The 23,611-nt window shown below is 43.2% G+C and overlaps 2 protein-coding genes across 6 annotated transcripts in view; one reads left to right on the top strand and one right to left on the bottom strand.

The window, feature by feature from the left end:
- Positions 1-15,433, bottom strand: part of si:dkey-183c6.8 (protein O-GlcNAcase) — a 56,549-nt gene extending 41,116 nt beyond the window's left edge. Inside the window, exons 1-6 of one of the 2 annotated variants that reach the window (XM_024373270.2) lie at positions 14,968-15,433; positions 5,981-6,032; positions 5,352-5,449; positions 4,992-5,122; positions 4,729-4,900; positions 1,497-1,595 (exon numbers count right to left, since the gene is read on the bottom strand). In XM_024373270.2, coding sequence (XP_024229038.1) covers positions 1,497-1,595; positions 4,729-4,900; positions 4,992-5,122; positions 5,352-5,449; positions 5,981-6,032; positions 14,968-15,007 — 592 coding nt within the window. In that variant the 5' untranslated portion in view covers positions 15,008-15,433. The remainder of the gene's footprint in view (positions 1-1,496; positions 1,596-4,728; positions 4,901-4,991; positions 5,123-5,351; positions 5,450-5,980; positions 6,033-14,967) is intronic. The other variant, XM_024373271.2, reaches the window with a different exon arrangement.
- ccdc166 (coiled-coil domain containing 166) lies at positions 14,618-18,980 on the top strand. 4 transcript variants are annotated; one of them, XM_024373272.2, is made up of 10 exons: positions 14,618-14,815; positions 16,151-16,269; positions 16,397-16,450; positions 17,149-17,203; positions 17,583-17,727; positions 17,803-17,882; positions 18,153-18,274; positions 18,341-18,395; positions 18,503-18,589; positions 18,682-18,980. In XM_024373272.2, exons 1-10 carry the CDS (start codon positions 14,810-14,812, stop codon positions 18,877-18,879), a joined length of 921 nt encoding a protein of 306 aa, XP_024229040.1. In that variant the 5' UTR covers positions 14,618-14,809; the 3' UTR covers positions 18,880-18,980. The 4 variants fall into 4 exon arrangements, with proteins under 4 accessions (XP_024229040.1, XP_024229042.1, XP_024229041.1 ...); XM_024373274.2 differs by lacking the exon at positions 14,618-14,815 and adding an exon at positions 15,473-15,553; XM_024373273.2 differs by lacking the exon at positions 14,618-14,815 and adding an exon at positions 15,548-15,730.
- The last annotated feature ends 4,631 nt before the right edge of the window (positions 18,981-23,611 follow it).

The raw sequence follows: 23,611 nt of genomic DNA, 5'->3' as shown, positions 1-23,611 counted from the left end.
AAGCCTTAGGAAGAGCAATATGACCCCATAGACACTGTATATTCGATAGGCAATGACTTGAAAAACTACAAAGCTCAGATTTCCCACTTCCTGGTTGGATTTTTCTCAGGTTTTTGCCTTCCATACGAGTTCTGTTATACTCACAGACATCATTCAAACAGTTTTAGAAACTTCAGAGTGTTTTATATCCAAATCTACTAATAATATGCATATATTAGCAACTGGGCCTGAGTAGCAGGCAGTTTACTCTGGGCACCTTATTCATCCAAGCTACTCAATACTGCCCCCCAGTCCCAAAGAAGTGAATGCATACATGGCTGTCTCTGAAAATTGTTGATGGAAAAAATGTCAAATGTAATGATAATGAACTCATCAGCTGCCCAACGATTGAACAGAGCCGTAGCTGAGTTTCTGTTTGGATCAAGTCCCATTCTGTGACTTTGGCTAATGTGCCTTCTTGCAGTGGTACCATTTTGGTATCATTTTGGTATTGAGTATCGTTATGGTAACGAGAATCACGATACTAATCCTGGTATTGGTATCAAAGTCTAAATTCTGGTATCGTGACAAGACTACATCTAAGTACCTCTCGGCATTCAGTATCCTTGGTATGTCTGATCCTTTAGATCATTCCTCCATGAAGATTATTTCCTGCCCACGACTGGAGTTTGCTAAATGGCATTGGCACTTGAATTATAACCGGTGCTATGGTCAGATTACATGAATATAGAGCTCTTTGGCCACACAAACCATTGGTAGGTTTAGCGTTGAAATAAGGATGCATAAGAAGAGAGGAAGCCCATTTTTACTGTAAAATATGGTGGAGGATCTTTTATGTTATGCAGCCTTTTTGCTTCCACTGATCCTGTGGCTTTTTGTAAAATGTGTAGAGCACGTTGTGAGGGATCTTAAACTATTCCTCCATACAGAATCTTTCCAGATCCTTGATATCCTTTGTCTGCTCTTATGCGATTCAACACACAGGTTTTCAATGGGGTTCATGTATGGAGACTGAGTGGTCAATTAACAATTTCTTTGCGGATTTTGATTAATGCTTGGGGTTATTGTCTTGCTGGAAGATACAACTGCAGCCAAGTGCCAGCCACATGGCAGAGGAAACCAGGTTTTTTGGCTAAAATGTCCTGCTACTTGGTAAAGTTAATGACACCATTGACCTTAGCAAGCGCCCCAGGGCCAGTGGAAGCAAAATAGCCCCATAACATCAAAGATCCACCACCATATTTTACCATAGGTATGAGGTACTTTTCTGCATATGCTTCTGTCTTTCAACGCCAGACCCACCACTGGTGTGCATGGCCAAAGCCCTATTTTCATGTCATCTGACCATAGAGGGAGGGAGAGCGAGAGAGGGAAGGTAGTGGGAGAGCGAAAGAGGGAGATAGAGATTGGGAATTATCATGCCATATCATTGTAATTTACAGAATATAAAAAAATATAAAAAAATAGAAAGGATAGAAAGCCTGTCTGTGTCTCACCGGTCCATATGATAGAGATGTTAGGCAGCAGGTCCTCTCCAACAGTCATCAAATATGGAGACTTAGATACACTGGGAGAACATAGAGAGCCACAGTACTCTAGAGAGAGGAGTGGAGAGAGGGAGGGTGGAGGGAGGGTGAGCGAGGGAAAGAGGAGAGTAACATAATATCAGTATGCAATTACTTAATTAGAAGAGAAGCAGTGGAGACTCTTCAGAGGAGGTACATCATCCTCAGTGATTTTCAGAATGTTTTAAATTGTAAAATATTTTTACGTTTTTCATTTTTAGATTAAACTATACTTAATATATTCATGTCAGCAAATAATTGATTCACTTCTTTGGGATAGGGGGCGGTATTTTGACGTCCGGATGAAAAGCGTGCCCAAAGTAAACTGCATGCTACTCAGGCCCAGAAGCAAAGATATGCATATAATTGGTAGATATGGATAGGAAACGCTCTAAAATTTCTAAAACTGTTACGATAATGTCTGTGAGTATAACAGAACTGAAATGGCAGGCGTAACACCGAGGACAAACGATCCCCCCCCCAAAAAAATCATCCTAACACTGATTTCAATGGCTGGAACTTTTATAATAGGGCGAAATCATGCCCGATTGCAGTTCCTAGGGCTTTCACTAGATATCAACGTTCTATAGAAAGAGTTTCAGGCTGGTTTTGGAAAAATGAGCCAGGAATTGTAGTTTTTCTAGGTGGCTTCTATTTTGGCTGTAGTGTTTCCAAGCGTGTGAATGGGAAGGCGTTCTTTGGTATTTTTCTACGGTGAAGACAATAACGATTCTCTGTCTTAAATTGTATTGTTTATTTGCGTATTAGGGTACCTAAGGTTTGATTATACATTTTGATTGACTTGTTTGTATAAATTAATTGGTAACGTTTGGGATTAATTTTGTATGCATTTTGAAGGAGGGAAACCGAGTGGATTATTGACTGAAGCGCGCCAGCTAAACTGAGTTTTTATGGATATAGAGGACTATCGAACAAAATTACCATTTGTAATGTAACTGGGACCTTTGAGTGCAAACAGAAGATCTTCAAAGGAAAGGCATATATTATATCGCTATTTCTGACTTTTGTGTCGCAACTCCCTGGTTGAAAATGTTTTGTTATGCATGTGTGTGCTGGGCGCTGTACTCAGATAATCGCATGGTTTGCTTTCGCCGTAAAGCCCTTTTGAAATCTGACACGGCGGCTGGATTAACAACAAATTAAGCTTTATTTTGATGTATTGCACTTGTGATTTCATGGAAGTTTAAGATTTATAGTAATTAAATTTGAATTTGGCACTCTGCCATTTCACCGGATGTTGGCCAGGTGGGAACGCTACCGTCCCACGTATCTGTAAGAAATTAAAACACTATGTTTTGCAATGAAGGTCTACAGTTGCCTCAACAGCACTCTGTAGGGTAGCACCATGGTGTATCCTCCTCAGGGTACATTGACTTCAATACAAAACCTAGGAGGCTCATGGTTCTCACCCACTTCCATAGACTTACATAGTAATTATGATAACTTCCTGAGGACATCCTCCAACCTATCAGAGCTCTTGCAGCATGAACTGAGATGTTGTCCAAACAATCAAAGGTTCAGAGAATTAATCTAGTACTGAAAGAAGAATTTCATTCAAAATGAAGGAAAAGCAAGTCATTTTTTTCACTTTCAGTTTCACTTACTTAGCTAGCAAATGCAGCAAGCTAGTTTAGCCTACTCAGACACCCTGCTCAAACAGAGGGATGCTATGTTAGCTAGCTGGCTATGACTATCCAACACAACACTGGAACTCTTCCAAGTCAAGGTATCCTTTTGGTTTTACTAACTTATTGCCACGGGGCCCCGCCGGTGTAAGTGCTAAACTGCTTACTGACTGTACACTAACGTTACTGCATGATTATAGTGGGTTTACTAACATCTTAGTTCTATTAGCTATGTTGACTATGATGTTACTTCAGCTAATGTGGTGACAATGATGTAGGCTGTGTGTAGCGGTTATGTGTAGCGGTCTGGCTTGGAAAGTTTTGTTTCGCCTGATCAGCATTCGACTACAGGTTCAAAATAGCCAGAAACAAAGTACTTTCTTCTGAAACTAGTCAGTCTATTCTTGTTCTGAGAAATTAAGGCTATTAAGGCTAAATTGCCAAGAAACTGAACATCTCGTACAACGCTGTGTAGTACTCTCAGTACCTTCACAGAACAGCGCAAACTGGCGCTAACCAGATTAGAAAGAGGAGTGGGAGGCACCGGTGCACAAGTACACTAGATTGTCTAGTTTGAGAAACAGATGCCTCACAAGTCTCAATGTCAACAGTAAAGAGGCGACTAAGATGCGGGCCAGTTTCTTGGCAATTTCTTGCATGGAATAGCCTTCATTTCTCAGAACGAGAATAGACTGATGAGTTTCAGAAGAAAGGTCTTTGTTTCTGCCCATTTTGAGCCTGTAATCGAACCCACAAATGCGGATGCTCCAGATAGTCAACTAGTCTAAAGGCCAGTTCTATTACTCTTTAAATCAGGGCAACAGTTTTCAGCTGTGCTAACATAATTGCAAAAGAGTTATCTAATGATCAATTAGCCTTTTCAAATTATAAACTTGGATTAGCTAACACAACATGTCATTGGAACACAGGAGTGATGATTGCTGATAAATGGGGCTCTGCGCGCCTAAGATATTCAAAATATATATATATTTTTTAATCAGCCGTGTCCAGCTACAATAGTCATTTACAACATGAACAATGTCTACACTGTATTTCTGATCAATTTGATGTTATTTTAATGGACAAAAAATGAGTGCTTTTCTTTCAAAAACATGGACATTTCTATGTGACCCCAAACTTTTGAACGGTCAGCCTACCAAAAGGCCTCCTGTGGGGATGGGGGCTGGTATGGATATATAAATATACATCCCAGCCCCCATCCCCGCAGGAGGCCTTTTGCCTTTTGGTAGGCTGCCTTTGTCAATAAGAATTTGTTCTTAACTGACTTGCCTGGTTAAATAAATGTCAAATAAAATAAATACATTTAAAATGTGGCTGCTATGAACGTTAACTGTGTTTACATGTTATCAGGGGTGTACTTCTTGCACATCATTACAACACTGTATATGGCCATAATATGACATTTGCAATGTCTCTATTTCTTTTGGAACTTTGTTGTTGTTGGTGGTGTGTGTGTGTGAGAGAGAAAGGACACTACACACATCTCAACTACACACCTGTTGGACAAAACAGGAAGACGGGCGGCTCTCCCAGGAATCGGTAGATCTCATTGGCAACTGAAACCTGGGCGTGAGCGAATGAGGAGAAGGCTTGACTGTCAGCTTGACACAGGGAGTGGTCTATGTCATCAAAAAGGATTGCAAATGCCTGGCAACCCAACTTTGACACCTACAGAGAGGAGAGATAGTAAGGCAGGGGTGTAGGTATGCGTGTGCATGCCTGTGTGCGCATGCAAGTGTGTGTAGGTGCATGTATGTACCTGTCGTAGCTTGCGTTTAAGCAGGGAGAGGTCGCAGGCAGAAGAGAAGACAATGTCTTGACCAGGAGAGAGAGAGTACACAAACCTCAGACCTCTCTTCTCTGACTCTACTATCAAAGTACGCAACTGACCTGCAAGAGAGGAGTGAGGAGGAGTGGAGAAAACAAGGACAGCACCAGGAGAGATACATTTAGTTTAAAGCAAAAGTGAGAGATGGAGGGAAAAGGACAGAGTGAGGAGAGAAGGTGAGATGAGGGTATGGGGAGATGGAGGGGTGGGAAGGTGGACTAAAAGAGAGATGTTAACAAATAAATGAAGGGATGAAGAGATGGATGAGTGAGGGATGGGGAGATCCCTTACCCTCCTCTTCAGGGGAGTAGACCTCTCTCCAGAGTAGTCTGTGTTTCAGATCATCTTTAGGACCGTACAGATAGGTGTTCAACTCCCACCTCTGCATCCTAACAGAGATAAAGGGAGAGAGTTCTTTACAGTGATATTGACCTAGTGTCAGTTTCTGGAAATCATTTTGATATCATGGACAGTCAAGTCCTTGCACCAATAGCTCTGTCTATACATTTGAGAGTTGATACATTTCTCCAGGCCCATCCCTCAGCTTTTTACCAAAACAAAGTCAACCACCGCTTTGTTTTTGTTTCAACTGCAGATCATACTCACTCCCTCCTTATCCCTTTCCATGTCCTCCTATGTCAACCATACAGATTTAGGATCTTAATTTGAGCCAGTTTGCTACAGAAGGAAAATAAACCCGCAGCAACCGGAAATGTTAACTATGTGGATAAAATTAAAATTGACATTTTTGTATAGATTGATAAAAGTCTGACATTACAATCTTCAGAAGCCTTTTTAAACCTCTAGTACACAGCACGTTTAAAATGTCATGCATTGCAGGAAAGTTATCCTGCAACAGGGTGATCAAATTAAGATCCTACATCTGTATGTTACCTTTCTGTTTGTCACCAAGTACTCACCACTGGAAAAGGACCTTCCTCTGCTCCATAGACCAGGGCCTCCCATAGAACCCTGAGACACAGACAAGCACACGAAAGAGAGAGACATTAATGCTAGTGTACAATTAAGCAGTGTTGCCATTCAGACCTATATTCATGTTAGTACATGCACAGTATTTGTTCATGGACACGCATTGGTGAAGTGGCCATACCCTGGTGGAACCAGCCTGATCTCTGCATTCACCATTCTATTTCACTTGGCGTATCTGTATGACCTTTCCCCAATAGATGGGGGTTTGGAATGAGTTAGAAAAGGACCGGTCCAATCAGCATCCTCAGAAACAATGGGTTTAGGACAAAATCCCACATGGCCAATCACTGTGCTTTGAATTAGGTTGTTCATCCTGTGATTGGTTCCGATTGCAGATACGTTCGTTTTGAATAGTGTCCCTCATTACAGACCGTTTCAGTGAGGAGGAATGCCAGACTGGTGAAGTGAAATGGAATGGTGAACATAGTGTTCAGGCCAGTTCCACCACACTAACAAATTCCTGCCTATGAGGCAACCCCTCATCTGCAAATAAAGCAGAGCATGCCATACAATTGTTCATATAGAAATAGGAGCATCGCCATTGTCCATAGCCAGCTAGCACATAACATTCTGAGAACCTCCAGTGTCAACTAAAACAGTTGCTTTTTCTGGCGAGTGGGAGTAAATTATCATCGTCACATAAACCACCAAAGGCACACACATTTCTGTTTCAAAATTGAGAAAGAGGTGGAGTTTGACAGTTTTTCATCCATTGTTTTCTTTCCTGTATTGAATACAGATTGCCCCGTCTACAATTTGATCGATTATTAACGTTTAAAAATACCTAACGTTGTATTACAAAAGTAGTTTGAAATATTTTGGCAAAGTTTATAGGCAACTTTTGAAATATTTTGTAGTGACGTTGCGTTTTTGTAAGCTGTTTTTATCTGGATCAAACGCGCTTTATAAATGGACATTTTGGATATATATGGACGGAACTAATCGAACAAAAGGACCAATTGTGATGTTTATGGGACATATTGGAGTGCCAACAAAAGAAGCTTGTCAAAGGTAATGCATTTTATTTCAGCGTTTTGTGTAGCGCCTGCAGGGTTGTAAATATGCTAGCTCCTTTGTTCACTGCTGGTGCAGGCTATCAGATAATAGCTTCTTATGCTTTCGCCGAAAAGCATTTTTAAAATCGGACATGTTGGCTGGATTCACAATGAGTGTAGCTTGAATTGAGTATCTTACATGTGTGATTTAATGAAAGTTTGAATTTTATTTGAATCTGGCGCTCTTCATTTCCCCTGGCAATTGGCCAGTTGAGACATTTGCGTCCCACCTATCCTTAAGAGGTTTTAAGAAACAACATTCTTCCGTGGGAATTTCAGTACTTCCACAAGTTCCCATGTGGTTCTTATTTAATGTCACATTTTTATTAGATTCTGGGAACATACTAAACAAAAATGTGACTTGATCGATGTTCTCAGAATGTATGGTTCTGTTTAATATTCTGTGAATAAAAAAAATGGATTGTACACATTACATCAATAAGCTCTAAATTACATTCTAATAACATGAAGAAAGAACGTTCATGGAAAGTTAAGACTGTGACGTATACATCCTGTTCTCAGCGTCAACAAAACTCTCTATCCTCTGTCTTGTTAAATGAAAAACTCACAAGAAGCAGGCGGGCGGAGCAAGCAGAGTGAGGCAGGTGGAAAGGACCAGCCAGGCGGAGCAGTAACTTTTTGCTAGCAGGATAGTCCATATCTCCAATCATTTTTGCTGATTGCGATGTTGTGTTTCCATAAGTGAATGAATTGGTTCATTTTAGCATGTATGTAAAGCCTCAACCCTTAGCTACCTCTTCCAATTCAAATGAGCTAGAAATAAATAAAAATATGACAACATTTAGATTATTTTGTGTGACTACAGCACCAGCAGTAGTCCAACGCAAAACGCAAAACGCACCAACGCAAAAATAGAAACATGTTCTAATTGAACGAAAGGTCAAAGCAGACAACCCTCCGCCCAGCTTCGGTTGGGTCATTATAATTCAAAACAATGTATTCTAAAATAAAATCACTTGCATGCTCACCTATGGTGAGTTTAGGCCATAAGTGTGTTTATGTGTGTTGGCCACGCCCACTAATTAGCCATACCTGATCTTAATGAGTGCTTGTTTCTTTGAAATGGGTTTTCGAATCTCACTGATGCCGTGTCAAAATAAAAAATAAATGTGTTCGAATGAATAATGTTTCCCATCTGTGCTTGGAGTTTAAAAAAGTTAACCATATTAAGATAGTAACATGCTAAAAGTCTTACTGAAACATTCAGTTCAAGTTAAGAAAGTCAGTCATTAAAAGTAACCTATAATTTCCGTTCTCAGAGTGTTAATAAAACCTCCCAGGAAAACTTAAGGAACCGGAGTAAAACAGTCTCAGAACCTCCCTGCAACCTAAAAATAAAAGTTTCCTGAACAGGCAAAGTTATCACTTCTGTTCTTGTAACGTTTTTAATAAGTTACATTTTACAGGTCAGGGAACCTATGACTTCGTTCTCACAACCAATGTGAAACCAAAAACATAGCTTCCCATAACTTCAAAAGAACCACATGTGCTAGTTGGGTAGTGTGATTAAAAGAGCCATGTTATGCTTGATCCAAAATTATGGTCGGAGGCGCCATATGGATGGTGTGACGCAATTGCAGAGCCTCCGGAGGCATGCAGAGGCCAAATCGAGCTCAGTAACGCATTGCTATGCGCCTCTAAAATATTGTAACAATGCTGAGGGAGCCGTATAACTCAGCATTAACATGATTGGTTGATGGTAGGTGAGGGCGGGAAGTCCTGTATAAACACAAACTCACCTCCTTGACAAGTTTCTTCACAACAGCTATGCGCTGCTCTGCGGAGCGCAAGAAGTAGGAATGCCCTGACTTCTGCAGAGGCCATGTCACAGTAAATGCTGCAAGGACAATGCAGATGGTGGATTGACCATGCAGCACCTTTAACTTTGACTGAGTGCATGCTTGTGTGTAAGAAGGTAAGTGGGTCAGTAGCGTGTATGCATGAATACCAAGGGAAGCCAGGCTTCCCCCAAAAAATTACCAAGAAGATTTAGAAAGAAAAAAAAAACATATCTTTCATCGCTCTGTGTTTCAGAATGATCATTAAATTCACAAGAGGCTGAATGTATCTCACAGGGGAAAGCATCCAAGCGAGCGAAATAGCGCCCCTCTTTCTCTCTACGTGTAGGCCATCTATCTGAAGCTGTCTGGTCCAAACGAGTACGTTACCATTGGTTGTATTGAAGGGAAGCTAGCGAGCATCTGGACTCCGTTGACAACTTATTATTATTTTTTTGCCAATCAGCATTGAGTTCAACTGTGAATAGTCCTGGTGCACCAAAAAATTGTGTCAAGGGAAGCCAGCTTGGATTTGGCATCACTCCTATCAAATTCCATTGAGAGCACACATCATTGACAGAAAAACTTGAATTGTTGCATCTCATTGTGTTGTTGTCTTCCGGTGGCTAGCTAGCTAGCTAAAATTAGCCCGTTCCTAAATTGGTCATGGACTGATATAGGGATTTGGACTTATCCGTACTGGCCAATGATTATAACAGAGATTCTGATCCAACCATTAATTCATACATTGTTGTGATGCTGGCCTGAGAGGATGGACGTACAATATGTAGCTATATGTAGAAGGCCAACGTTAACTAGCTAATGTTGCCCATGAATGGAAGTTGGCTTAGCAAGCATTTTAGCCAGGTAGCCTAGGACAACAAAATGTAAGCTTGTACTGTATGACAGAGTGATAGACCGTTTGGTCAAAATGAAAGAGCGGAGGATGGCATTGGTGTTTCCCTACAAGTAGGGTGAGTCAACATGTTTTTCTACTTGCACGCACACAGAAATCAGAACCATGGACAGCCACATCATATTTAGCTTACATTGATTGGACTAAATTGTTTTTGGTATATTTTAGCTATCACTGTATTAGACTAATCAAAATCCAAGATGGCGTAGCAGTCAGGCATCTTTGTTGTGTCCCATGTATAAATCTTTTTATTTATTTTTTCTTCACATTTTTCTTAACCTCAACATACTCTCCTGAAAGCCGCCTAACCCAATGTGGTATGGATCTGCTATTTTCTTTACTTTAGAACCGGAACCCCCAAAAGAAGCTAACTAGCTGGCTACAAGCTAGTAGTCAGCTAGCCACTGCTAGCGGTCATCAGCTAACCTTTAGCCCGGACAACTCCTGCCAGTCTGCACAGTGCGATTCAACCCATAGGACTTCTTCTCCATATCTCCAGATTCCTACCGCAAGCTCTGAACCTTTCCACCTGGATCATCGCAGCTAGCTAGCTGCTATCCGATTGGCTACTCCTGGCTAACGTTTCTGTTCCGAAGCAAGCACCAATTAGCCTGGAGCTAGCCTATGCTAGGCCCATCTCCCGGCTAGCTGAAGAGGTCCATCAGCCACTCCTTGGGCCACAATACCTATTTTGCCAATTGGCCTGGACCCCTTTCATTGCTGAAATGGAGCCCCGCCGATTCATCACGACTGGACTACCGACATAATCCGCCCAAGGTTTTTTTTCTCCAATAGCCTCCTCCATCGCAACATCCCCTGAATGCCCATCTGCTAGCTGTCCGAATCACCGTGCCTCCAGGTCACCTAGCTACTCACTGGACCCTATGATCACTTGGCTACGCATGCATCTCCCTAATGTCAATATGCCTTGTACATTGCTGTTTTGGTTAGTGATTATTGTCTTACTTCACTGTAGAGCCTCCTGCCCTACTCAATATGCCTTAGCTAACCCTTTTGTTCCACCTCCCACACATGCGGTGACCTCACCTGGTTCAAATGGTGTCTCTAGAGACAATACCTCTCTCATCGTCACTCAATGCCTAGGTTTACCTCTGCTGTATTCACATCCTACCATACCTTTGTCTGTACATTATGCCTTGAATCTATTCTAACAAACCCAGAAACCTTCTCCTTTTACTCTCTGCTCCGAACGTACTAGAAGACAGGTTCTTATAGCCTTTAGCCGTACCCTTATCCTACTCCTCCTCTGGTGATGTAGAGGTTAATCCAGGACCTGCAGTGACTAGCTCCACTCCCATTCCCCAGGCGCTCTCATTTGTTGACTTCTGTAACCGTAAAAGCCTTGGTTTCATGCATGTTAACATATAAGAAGCCTCCTCCCTAAGTTTGTTTTATTTACTGCTTTAACACACTCTGCCAACACGGATGTCCTAGCCGTGTCTGAATCCTGGCTTAGGAAGGCCCCCAAAAAAATGACAAGATAGAACTGCCAAAGGGGGCGGAGTTGCAATCTACTGCAGAGATAGCCTGCAGAGTTCTGTCTTACCATCCAGGTCTGTTTCCCAAACAATTTGAGCTTCTACTTTAAAAAAAATCCACCTTTCCAGAAACAAGTCTCTCACTGTTGCGGCTTGCAATAGACCACCCTCTGCCCTGGACACCATATGTGAATTGATTGCCCCCCCCCCATCTATCTTCAGAGCTCGTGCTGTTAGGTGACCTAAACTGGTACATGCTTAACACCCTGGCCATCCTACAATCTAAGCTTGATGCCCTCAATCTCACACAAATGATCAATGAATCTACCAGGTACAACCCCAAATCCGTAAACACGGGCACCCTCATAGATATCATCCTAACCAAACTGCCCTCCAAATACACCTCTGCTGTCTTCAACCAGGATCTCAACAATCACTGCCTCATTGCCTGCGTCCATAATGGGTCTGCGGTCAAACGACCACCCCTCATCACTGTCAAACGCTCCCTAAATCACTTCAGCGAGTAGGCCTTTCTAATCGACCTGGCCCGGGTATCCTGGAAGGATATTGACCTCATTCCATCAGTAGAGGATGTCTGATTGTTCTTTAAAAAGTGCTTTCCTCATCATCTTAAAACTTCTTACGTCTGAAATCCCGTTAACGGGATCGATATGACAACAGCCAGTGAAAGTGCAGGGCGCCAAATTCAAACAACAGAAATCTCATAATTAAAATTCCTCAAACATACAAGTATATTACACTATTTTAAAGATAAACTTGTTGTTAATCCCACCACAGTGTCCGATTTCAAAAAGGCTTTACGACGAAAGCACACCAAACAATTATGATAGGTCAGCACCTAGTCACAGAAAAACACAGCCATTTTTCCAGCCAAAGAGAGGGGTCACAAAAAACAGAAATAGAGATAAAATGAATCACTAACCTTTGATGATCTTCATCAGATGACACTCATTGGACTTCATGTTACACAATACATGCATGTTTTGTTCGATAAAGCAGCTAACTCTCACGGTCGTGCGTGAGACTCAGCTCATGGCACTGCCAGACCTCTGGTTTGGTTGAAACAGCACTCAGTCTCTCCCCCTTCACAGTAGAAGCCTCAAACAAGGTTCTAAAGGCTGTTGACATCTAGTGGAAGCCTTAGGAAGTGCAATCGGACCAAATTTACACTGCATCTTGGATAGGCAAAGAGTTGAAAAACTACAAACCTCAGATTTCCCACTTCCTGGTTGGATTTTTTTTTCAGAGTTCTGTTATACTCACAGGCATCGTTCAAAAAGTTTTAGAAACTTCAGAGTGTTTTCTATCCAAATCTACTAATAATATGCAGATCTTAGCTTCTGGGCCAGAGTAGCAGGCAGTTTACTCTGGGCACCTTATTCATCCAAGCTACTCAATACTGCCCCCCAGCCATAAGAAGTTAAATAAGCTTGCCCCATTAAAAAAAAAATAGAACCGGCAACAGATATTGCCCTTGGTTCACTCCAGACCTGACTGCTCTTGACCAGCACAAACACATCCTGTGGCGTACTGCATTAGCATCGAATAGCTCCCACGATATGCAACTTTTCAGGGAAGTTAGGAACCAATATACACAGGCAGTTAGGAAAGCAAAGGCTAGCTTTTTCAAACAGAAATTTGCACCCTGCAGCACAAACTCCCAAAAGTTCTGGGACATTGTAAAGTCCATGGAGAATAAGAGCACCTCCTCCCAGCTGCCCACTGCACTGAGGCTAGGAAACACTGTCACCACTGATAAATCCACGATAATTGAGAATTTCAATAAGCATTTTTCTACGGCTGGCCATGCTTTCCACCTGGCTACCCCTACACCGATCAACAGCCCTGTACCCCCCACAGAAAGTTGCCCAAGCCTCCCCATTTCTCCTTCACTCAAATCCAGAAAGCTGATGTTCTGGAAGAGCTGCAAAATCTGGACCCCTACAAATCAGCCGGGCTAGAGTATCTGGACCCTCTCTTACTAAAATTATCTGCCAAAATTGTTGCAACCCCTATTACTAGCCTGTTCAACCTCACTTTCGTATCGTCTGAGATCCCCAAAGATTGGAAATCCGCCACGGTCATCCCACTCTTCAAAAGGGGGAGACACTCTAGACCCAAACTGCTACAGACAAAAAATATATAATTTTTAAATCACTGAAGCTGGAGACTCATATCTCCCTCACTAACTGTAAGCACCAGCTGTCAGAGCAGCTCACAGATCACTGCACCTATCCCATCTGTAAATAGCCCATCCAAATACCTCATCCTCATACTGTTATTTAGTTATTTTATTTTTTGCTCCTTTGCATCCCAGTATCTCTACTTGTACATGTATCTTCTGCACATCTTTCACTCATGTTTAACTGCTACATTGTAATTATTTCGCCACTATGGCCTATTTATTGCCTTACCTCCCTTATCTTACCTCATTTACACCCACTGTATATAGACTTTTTCTATTGCGTTATTGACTGTATGTTTGTTTATTCCATGTGTAACTCTGTGTTGTTTGTGTCGCACTATTTTGTTTAATCTTGGCCAGGTCGCAGTTGTAAATGAGAACTTGTTCTCAATTAGCCTACCTGGTTAAATAAAGGTGAAATAAAACATTTTTAAAAAGCAGAGGTTATATTAATTATTATTCTTAATTATATTGATGTTGAAATTTAAATGGTGCTGGAATAGTAGTGGAAGCAGCTCCTGTTTTTCTTTGCGACTTGCAGTAACTCTCTGTGGTTCTAAATCTCTGTGGTTCCACAGTGATTTTACCCATGCACCGCTACTGGTCAGTAGTGAGGAGGGGGTATTCTGGATCCAGCTGTGTGCAGTCACATCATTATCTTTTCTATCAATGTTTTTCTCCATGCTCCTTTCAGATTGTCTCTATCTCTCACCTTAGAACACAAGAGAGAGACTGACTGACTAGCTCAGTGGTTCCCAATTCCAGTCCTCAAGTACCCCCAACAGTACACCTTTTTAACCCCGGACAAGCACACCCGATTCAACTTGTCGAATAAACATTAGGCCCACAATGAATTGAATCAAGGCTGCGTTCAGTAAGTTTTTAGGTTATGGAACATTCAATTGAATGGAAAAGGTGCTGTACTGAATGATCAATTGAAAATTGGGAAGGGTTGGTTTGTGGGTTGAGGTAGGATGTCAGCATGGCCACTGCCCTTTAAATACGTCACTCATTGCTGTAAGACACACTCACCAAACGGGAGCAAACGTACCTCAAAGTCTGTTCAAGAACGTTTTGGATAAACGTGTCTGTCAGTACAAACCGCTCTGCAAGGTAGCAAACGTTGAAGTGAACTAAACGCACCTCAGGTGTTTTTTTTTTTGTCAGAGGCTACAACAAAATGTGTGCTTTTGGTGATACTCGAGGACTGGAGTAGCAGGCTTGATAGATGGCAAACTAACTGGGACACCAATGATGAGAAAATGAAGATGACGAGAATAAAAGATGAATGTGAGGTTATGTCTGATCATAGGGCTACAATAGCTACCACATTTCAAAGCTTTACAAACACTGAAAATATTGTTTTTTTTATGCATGGTATTTCATATGAACTTCTCCGTGAACATTAAAAGATCAGATAACCAGACGACCGTTGTCCTTACCTTCCACAACCCCGCAAAGGAACTCGCTTCTCCCGTCCATATTTTCTGTCTGTGTCGCCCCTGCTTTCACCGTGCGCCTCGCCTCTCTCCAGCAATCCAACCGAACGGAGCAGTAGCCTAGCCTACCGAACGTTTCCTAGTACCGTCTCAGGTCAGGCGCCGGAGTAGTTCTCCATTTCCATCCTTTCCATCTGTGCCGCCACGGCTGGCTCTCCCTGCTCAGCTAGCTCAACTCCCGCACAGGCGCACTCACCTCCTGCACGCAAATGCAAGGTGTGAGGAATGGAGGATACTATTTCCTCGTCTGTGTCAATATGAAACGTGTAATCTTCAAAATGCCGAGCTATTTGTTATTTATAGGAGATATGTTGTATTTATATAAACGAGCTGTATGTAATACAAATGTTGACGTTTATTGCCAAAGTAAACGGCTGTCAGGCAAGGCAAAGCCGCCCGCTGGAAGCATGATAGTCGAGCGATTGTCTGTCCGTTGCCCTTTTGAGCAGATCTTTACGGTAATGCAATGTGAAATCAGATCACCGAACCGTGGTAATGATGGGTCAAGTTCGGCAGCGGGGCAAATGCGGTCAGTGGAACATATGTAACATTGTAACTCCAGGCTCGGACTGATCCGTGTTTTTATATAAATGCGGTCTTTACGACCTTGATTATTTTCATTTTTAGGGAACGTGACTTCCCTGTAGAAATGTGTTGTCTATGTAGTTGTCTTGGCAACAAGGGAGCGTTTTAAACAAACGTGAAGGTGAGACATAACTTGATGTTTGCTACTTTTGTAGCTATCAAATTACACTTTATAACTAGAGATGTATTCAAAGCTATATTTACACCCAATGGAAAGTTGATAGAGAGCTGAGCCAACAAATGCGAACAGCACAGCCAGCGTTGAGTGTAGTCTGATCAGTGATCATTACTGATGCGAGCGATTGGTTAGCTAGCTAACTAACTTGCAGCGCTTTCGGTGCCCCATTGCTCTCTTCTAACGGGTTTGATAGCAAGCGTGGGCGGCGGTATGGTGGGCTCATGCTTGGCTAACGTTACATAGGCTACTGGTGAGATGTGGTGAGCGGTAAAGCATCGATATGGAACATGATGATGCCATTCAATCAAATGTCACTGTTTCTGCAAAGAATGATCCCTATAGATGACGTGTGTGTGTGTGTAGGCAACTAGAATGCCCCCTAAGAAGAAAGGAGAGTCTGCCCTTAAGCAGGATACAGCTGGACAAGGAGTAGAGGACTCAGAACACCCTGGGTCTGACAGTGAGGCTCTGCTACAGAGAGAGTGAGACATGTCTGTCTGTCTGTCTGTCTACTAGCCTATCTCTCTCTCTCTCTCTCTCTCTATGCCTACCTGTCTGTCTGCTTGCCTGTCATCATGTGACTCTGTACTTCACTCCTGTAACCTACAGGTACGACAAGCTAACCGACACCTTGAACAACCTCAAGAGGAAAGTGGAAAAGTTGTATCCTTTAAATCCCAGACTTCACAACAGTGACAGAGTGGAACCAGAAATCGGCCCAGGCATTTCTAACACATCTGTCAATTCAATTTATACAGGCCCACTGGGCAAATGATAACCAGAACATGTGGCATTTGGCCATAAAGACAAATGCAGTTCAAGCAGTCTGTTTCTGCCTCAAAGAGCAGACACTGATGAAGCCACATAATGAACACTATTCCTGGAAGTTGTCCGCACAAGACCTCCTGTTCAGAAGGTCTGGCAGATGGCGTCCCAGTCCAGGACGATTCCCAAAGCTTTCACTTTGCACACTGCAGGTAGACAGCCAGGATTTAGTTGTCACAGACACACACAAGTCCGCTAAATTGTAAACTGTTAATTAATCTGCATCCATTTTTGTTTAAGTGAAGGGCCCTTTAAAATAGTTACCCTCCGTTCCAGTATTTGGGACAATTTGAATTGAAAGCATTTAAATCAGGAAGTAGTCTGAATTAAAAACTTTTGAAATAAATAGCTTCTACATTTCAGTTATCATTGAAAATAATTGTAAAAATGCCCTTCTTTAATAATGGAATTTGAATTTCATTTTACCTCCTGAATTAACTGCCGTCAATTAGAATTGACCCACCCCTGTTCATGTGATAGCGATAGCTTCTCAAGAATACTTTCCTCACTTCCCTTAACTGCGGCTGCTGTACCAGACGGCGTGAGAATGAGTTCCTACAGAATGAGGCCAACCAGACTCGCATGGAGAGCGTGAGTGACAGTAAAGGCTGACACTCTCTTTCTCCCCATCTCTCTCTTTCCCATCTCCCTCCCTATAAAATCAAATTTGATTTGTCACGTGCCGAATACCACAGGTGTAGACCTTACTGTGAAATTCTTACTTTACAAGCCCTTAACCAACAATGCAGTTCAAGAAATAGAGTTTAAAAAATATTTACTAAATAAAATAAACTAAAAAGTAACACAATAAAATGACAATAACGAGGCTATATACAGGAGGTACCGGTACCGAGTCAATGTGCAGGGGTACAGGTTAGTTGAGGTAATTTGTACATGTAGGTAGGGGTAAAGTGACAATGCATATAATTCCTTATCCCTCTCCTCCTGACCCCATCTCTCGCCTTCTCAGCAAGAGTACATGTCGTACATGTCCAAGCGGACCCAGAAGCGTCAGAGTGCCATCGTCACCCTTAGCGACCAAAACCACCAGGCGCAGGAGAACCTGAAGAGACAGAGGGAGGAGAATCTGGACAAATACCAGGAACAGGCCAATGGTGAGTCAGCAGGAAGTGCCAGGGGCCAGTGAGGAGAGAGCAGGAAGCTAACTCTAATCTAACCTATCCTAACAGAGCTGAAGAAGGAGATTCTGGAGAAGGAGAATGAACTGGCGCTGTTAAATATTGAGATTGCTGAGCTCCGAGAATTTAAAGTATGACACTTCCTCACCCTTTCCTCCTAACCCCCACCCGTCTTCTCATTCTCTCCTCTGCCTTCTCATCTCCTCTTACTTCTCCTTTCCTCTCCTCACACACCACCACTTAGTGTACAGAATATATGATCTACTAATATTACACATTTTATTATAATCTTATTTTATATTAGTACCCTTTGCATGGCTGTATGCATATGTGAGTGTGTGTGTATACTGTATAGACATGGCTATTCATGTGTGTGCTTTAATATGGTGTGTGTGTAACAGAGCTTGCAGCAGCAGCAGCTGGGGCGTATAGCAGAGCTAGAGAGGGAGGTGACCAGTATGCACTGTCGTCACTCTGAATCCCTGCAGGCCCTGAAGGCTGGCTTCCTCAGTGAGAAAGAGAGGTAAATGGGAAAAGTGTGTGCATGACTGTAAATTCCTTTTTAAATGTATTATTTTTATTATTATAGGTACGAAGCACAGGCCAAACAAAAAATACAGGCCCTGGCCCTCGCCGCTAATAGGGTGAGTAACACACACATGCATAGACATGCACGCATGCGTACGCACATCCACAAGAACATGTGTACACAAACACACACCTCCATACCCACCCCCTCTCCTCCCCCTAGGAGGCATCTCGCTGCCTACTGTCCCACACTAGAGCTGTGTCCCTGGAAAACCAGCATCTGAGGGAAGAGCTGCAGCAGCTGATCCAGGTATAGCCAAAAGATGGATGGATGCATTGATTCATTGATCGATTGATCGATTGGTTTGATTCGTTGGTTGGTTGGTTGATTGATTGATCCAGAGAGCCCACTCCCTGAGGGGACTTCAGGACCAGCTCCAGGCCCAAAGGCAGCAGCTCCTACTGGAGAGGGAGTACGTCAGGGAGCTGAGGCGCCTCCGAGCCACCCCGGGGCCGACCCCACCAGGGTCCCACACTCGGCCACTGGGGGTGGACAGAGGGAGAGAAGACACAAGACACCACCGCACAGCAGATACCTGAGAGAAAATACATATGGAATCATGTAGTAACCAAAAAAGTGTTCAATCAAAATATGAGATTCTTCAAAGTAGCCACCCTTTGCCTTGATGACAGCTTTGCACACTCTCAGCATTCTCTCAACCAGCATCAATAGGTAGTCACCTGGAATGCATTTCAATTAACAGGTGTGCCTTGTTAAAAGTTAATTTGTGGAATTTCTTTCCTTATTGCATTTGAAGACACATGTGTTAATTGAAATGCATTCCAGGTGAATACCTCATGATCCTGGCTGAGAGAATGCCAAGAGTACAAAGCTGTCATCAAGGCAAAGTGTGGCTACTTTGAATATATTTTGATTTGTTTAACACATTTTTGGTTACATGATTCCACATGTGTTATTTCATAGTTTTGATGTCTTCACTATTATTCTGCAATGTAGAAAATAGTAAAAATTAAGAAAAACCTTTGAATGAGTAGGTGTGTCCAAACTTTTGACTGGTAATGTATATAGATAGATGGATATGTGTGTATGAAGGCAACATGTAAATTGTTGGTTCCATGTTTCATGAGCTGAAATAAAAGATCCCGGAAATTTCCATAAGCACAAAAGCTTATTTCTCTAAAATATTGTGCACAAATTTGTTTACATCCCTGTTAGTAAATATTTTTCCTTTGCCAAGAAAATGCATCCACATGACAGGACCAGACTAACTAAGCAGCTTCTTTGCTCGCTTTGAGGACAATAAAGTGCCACCGACACGGCCCGCTACCAAAACCTGTGGGCTCTCCTTCACCGCAGCCAACGTGAGTAAAACATTTAAATGTGTTAACCCTCGCAAGGCTGCCAGCCCAGACGGCATCCCTAGCCGCGTCCTCAGAGCATGCGCAGACCAGCTGGCTGCTGTATTTATGGATATATTCAATCAATCGCTATCCCAGTCTGCTGTTCCCACATGCTTCAAGAGGGCCACCATTCTTCCTGTTCCCAGAAAGCTTAGCAGCTAAACGACTATCACCCCACCTCCTCACCTCCATCATCATGAAGTGCTTTGAGAGACTAGACAAGGATCATATGACCTCCATCTTACCTGACACCCTAGACCCACTCCAATTTGCTTACCGCACCAATAGGTCCACAGATGACACAATCGCAATCACACAGCCCTAACCCATCTGGACAAGAGGAATAACTATGTACGAATGCTGTTCATCGACTACAGCTCAGCATTTAAAACCATAATACACTCCAAACTCGTCATTAAGCTCGAGACCCTGGGTCTCGACCACGCCCTGTGGGGCGTGGTCCAGGACTTTCTGACGGGACGCCCCAAGGTGGTGAGGGTAGGAAACAACATTTCCAGTCTGCTGATCCTCAACACTGGGGCCCCACAAGTGTGCATTGTCAGCCCTCTCCTGTACTCTGTTCACCCATGACTGCGTGGCCATGCACGCCTCCAACTCAATCATCAAGTTTGCAGACGACACTACAGTGGTAGGCTTGATTACCAACAACGACGAGACGGCCTACAGGGAGGAGGTGAGGGCCCTCGGAATGTGGCGTCAGGAAAATAACCTCAACAAAACAAAGGAGATGATCGTGGATTTTAGGAAACTGCAGAGGGAGCACCCCCCTATCCACATCGACGGGACAGTAGTGGAGAGGGTAGTAAGTTAAGTTCCTCAGCGTACACATTACGGACAAACTGAAATGTTCCACCCACACAGACAGCGTGGTGAAAAAGGCGCAACAGCGCCTTTTCAACCTCAGGAGGCTGAAGAACTTTGACTTGTCACCTAAATCCCACAAACTTCTACAGATGCACAATCGAGAGCATCCTCTCGGGCTGTATCACCGCCTGGTATGGCAACTGCTCCGCCCACAACTGTAAGGTTCTCCAGAGGGTAGTGAGGTCTGCACAATGCATCACCGGGGTCAAACAACCTGCCCTCCATGACACCTACACCACCCGATGTCACAGGAAGGCCAGAATGATCATCAAGGACAACAACCACCCGAGCCACTGCCTGTTCACCCCGCTATCATCCAGAAGGCGAGGTCAGTACAGGTGCATCAAAGCTGGGACCGAGAGATTGAAAAAAAGCTTCAATCTCAAGGCCAACAGACTGTTGAACAGCAATCACTAACATTGAGTGGCTGCTGCTGAAGTGATAGCTATACTCTTGTCAGCACCGACTGGGAATGCTCAACTGAGATGCAAACAATCCAGCTTTGTTCCATCATCCAACAGCTTCTTCCTCCTGGTATTGATACTTTGCCTGAACATGAGGAATTTTGAGATCTCCAGCTGCAAGACCCTGTGATATACAAGGTTATCTCTTTCATCTTCAACAAGAAACGGCCCACTAGACGTGACCGATATGCTGTTTCTTCCAAAGTATTGTTACTGATGAAGCAGTGGGACCGCTTGATCCTAAGAGAGGGAGCTCTGTACCGTGTCATTAGGGAGAGCCACACAACCGGATATATTTCCAGTACGTCTTACCAGAGGCATTGAGACTCAAAGCAACCTTGCAGAACATCAAGGCCAAGCTAGAACTCTAGCCCAAGCCAGACAGGTGTTTTTCTGGCCTGCAATGGAGAGAGACATCAAGGAGTATGTACAATGCTGCCAGAGATAAGTTCTAACAAAGACTCCAGAGCCAGCAGCCAGACCCCATCAGAGATCATTAATACCTGCTCTCCCATGGAGTTGGTGTGTTTGGATTTTTGGACAGTGGAAGACCGTAAGAAGAACTCAGTTTATGTTCTGGTGGTGACTGACCGCTTCACTAAACTTGCCCAGCAGTGGTCAAGGAGGTTATCTCCTGGGGTTATGAAACTCACCAGAAGGCATCTTGGACATCATCATTCACCATTCCAACAGCCTCACGCAAAAGTGCTCTTGGTACGACTCACTCATCAGTCTCTGCGCAGGTCAGAGCATCTGCTACTGTATTCTTGCTGCCTGGGATGCACTTCAGATCAAAGTTTGCTCAAAAGCATCCAGTTTGGGTTTTTCATCATGATGTATGTTAACGAGTTATTATCTGTCCAGATAGTGAACTCGTTGCCCCTTAAGCCAATGACGGAATATCTCACACACACTCCATTTCAGTGCTAGAAATTCAAGTCTGTGTACTGGATAACTTCTCTGCTACTTGCTCAGGGTCTGCTTACGAATGGTACTGTATGGGACTTGCTTCTCCGGGCAATTGACAAAGCACAGCTTTGAGACCATCCAAAGAGGTGTCCCTGAAGAGAATGAAGAGCCTCTCAAAGTCAGGGTGAAGCAGCATGACAGTTCAGAAGAGCATCCTTCAGCTTCTGGAATGCAACGACACACTCCTCAGTCCAATCCGATTGTGTTAACTTGGAAAATCCCACTGTTGTCACTCTTCCCATCTCTTCTGCTTTTCTTTTGACCCCCATTGAGTACAAACAAGGGCTTAGCTATGGCAGAACAGTTAGGAATAAAATGCTGGTAATATAATTGTCACGTACGTCAGAATAATGGTTGGACCAAGCTGCACCGCGATATGGTTTCCACATAATTTATTAAAGTGAAAACTTAGAACAAAACAAATAAAGAAACAAACAACGAACCGTGACTAACGAGATGCTACGTGCACTAACTCAAAACACTATCCCATAACACACAGGTGGAAAAAGGCTACCTAAATATGATCACCCATTAGAGACAACGACTACCAGCTGCCTCTAATTGGGAATCATACCAATCACCAATATAGAAAACAAAACGAAAACCCCACATAGAAAATATAAACTAGACTAACCCCCCCAGTCATGCCCTGACCTACTCCACCATAGAAAATAAAGGCTCTCTATGGTCAGGGCGTGACAATAATACTATACTCAAGAAGGATTTCAGGCTCCGTGCAGAGTGAGTGAATCAGTCCACTTTCATCAGCTGAGCTTGGCTCATCTTGGTAATGGCCTCCACCTTTTCAGGGTCCCCCGGCACACTGTTCTCGTTGGGTGCTAGTTTGAGATTGTTGGCACGTAGACGGCTAAACACAACTTCAAGGTGCTGCAGAGCCATTTCCGCGGTGGGTGCAAAGACCAAGTTGTCCAGGTAGCAAAGAAGACTTGAGAAATGTAGACACTGAACAAAAATATAGACCTTCAACAGTCAACAATTTAAAAGATTTTGCTGAGTTACAGTTCATAAAAGGAAATCAGTCAGTTTAAATGAATTCATTAGGCCCTAGTCTATGGATTTTACATGACTGGGAATACAGATATGCATCTGTTGGTCACAACTTTCAAAAAAATTTATGGGCGTGGATCAGAAAACCAGTCAGTACATGGTGTGACCACCATTTCCCTTATGCAGCACGACACATCTCCTTTGCATATAGTTGATCAGGCTGAACACGCTGTCGTACACATCAATCCAGAGCATTCCAAACATGCTCAACGGGTGGTGACATGTCTGGTGAGTATGCAGGCCATGGAAGGACTGGGACATTTTCAGCTTCCAGGAATTGTGCACAGTCCATTGGTGTGGTAAAGGGTGTGTACCATCCACCCGATGTAAGTGCATTTTCTTCCCCCCACAACCCACTAACGAGTGGCCTGATAATACTGAGTAAGGGCACCTGCTTCCAAAGGTCTCTGTGTAACAGTATAGCTTCCATCCCTCTCCTCGCCCCTACCTGGGCTCGAACCAGGGACCCTCTGCACACATCGACAACAGCCACCCTCGAAGCATCATTACCCATCGCGCCACAA

This window comes from Oncorhynchus tshawytscha, linkage group LG15, assembly GCF_018296145.1.
Source record: "Oncorhynchus tshawytscha isolate Ot180627B linkage group LG15, Otsh_v2.0, whole genome shotgun sequence".
NCBI classification, from domain to species: domain Eukaryota; kingdom Metazoa; phylum Chordata; class Actinopteri; order Salmoniformes; family Salmonidae; genus Oncorhynchus; species Oncorhynchus tshawytscha.
Note: the sequence above shows the minus strand (reverse complement) of the source record. Positions and strands in the feature narration are given on the sequence as shown.

Coding starts and splice junctions, on each gene's coding strand:
- ccdc166 (XM_024373272.2), top strand. Junction 16,270..16,396: donor GAGGCTCTGCTACAGAGAGA/GTGAGACATGTC, acceptor TGTAACCTACAG/GTACGACAAGCTAACCGACA. Junction 18,396..18,502: donor TGGCCCTCGCCGCTAATAGG/GTGAGTAACACA, acceptor TCCTCCCCCTAG/GAGGCATCTCGCTGCCTACT.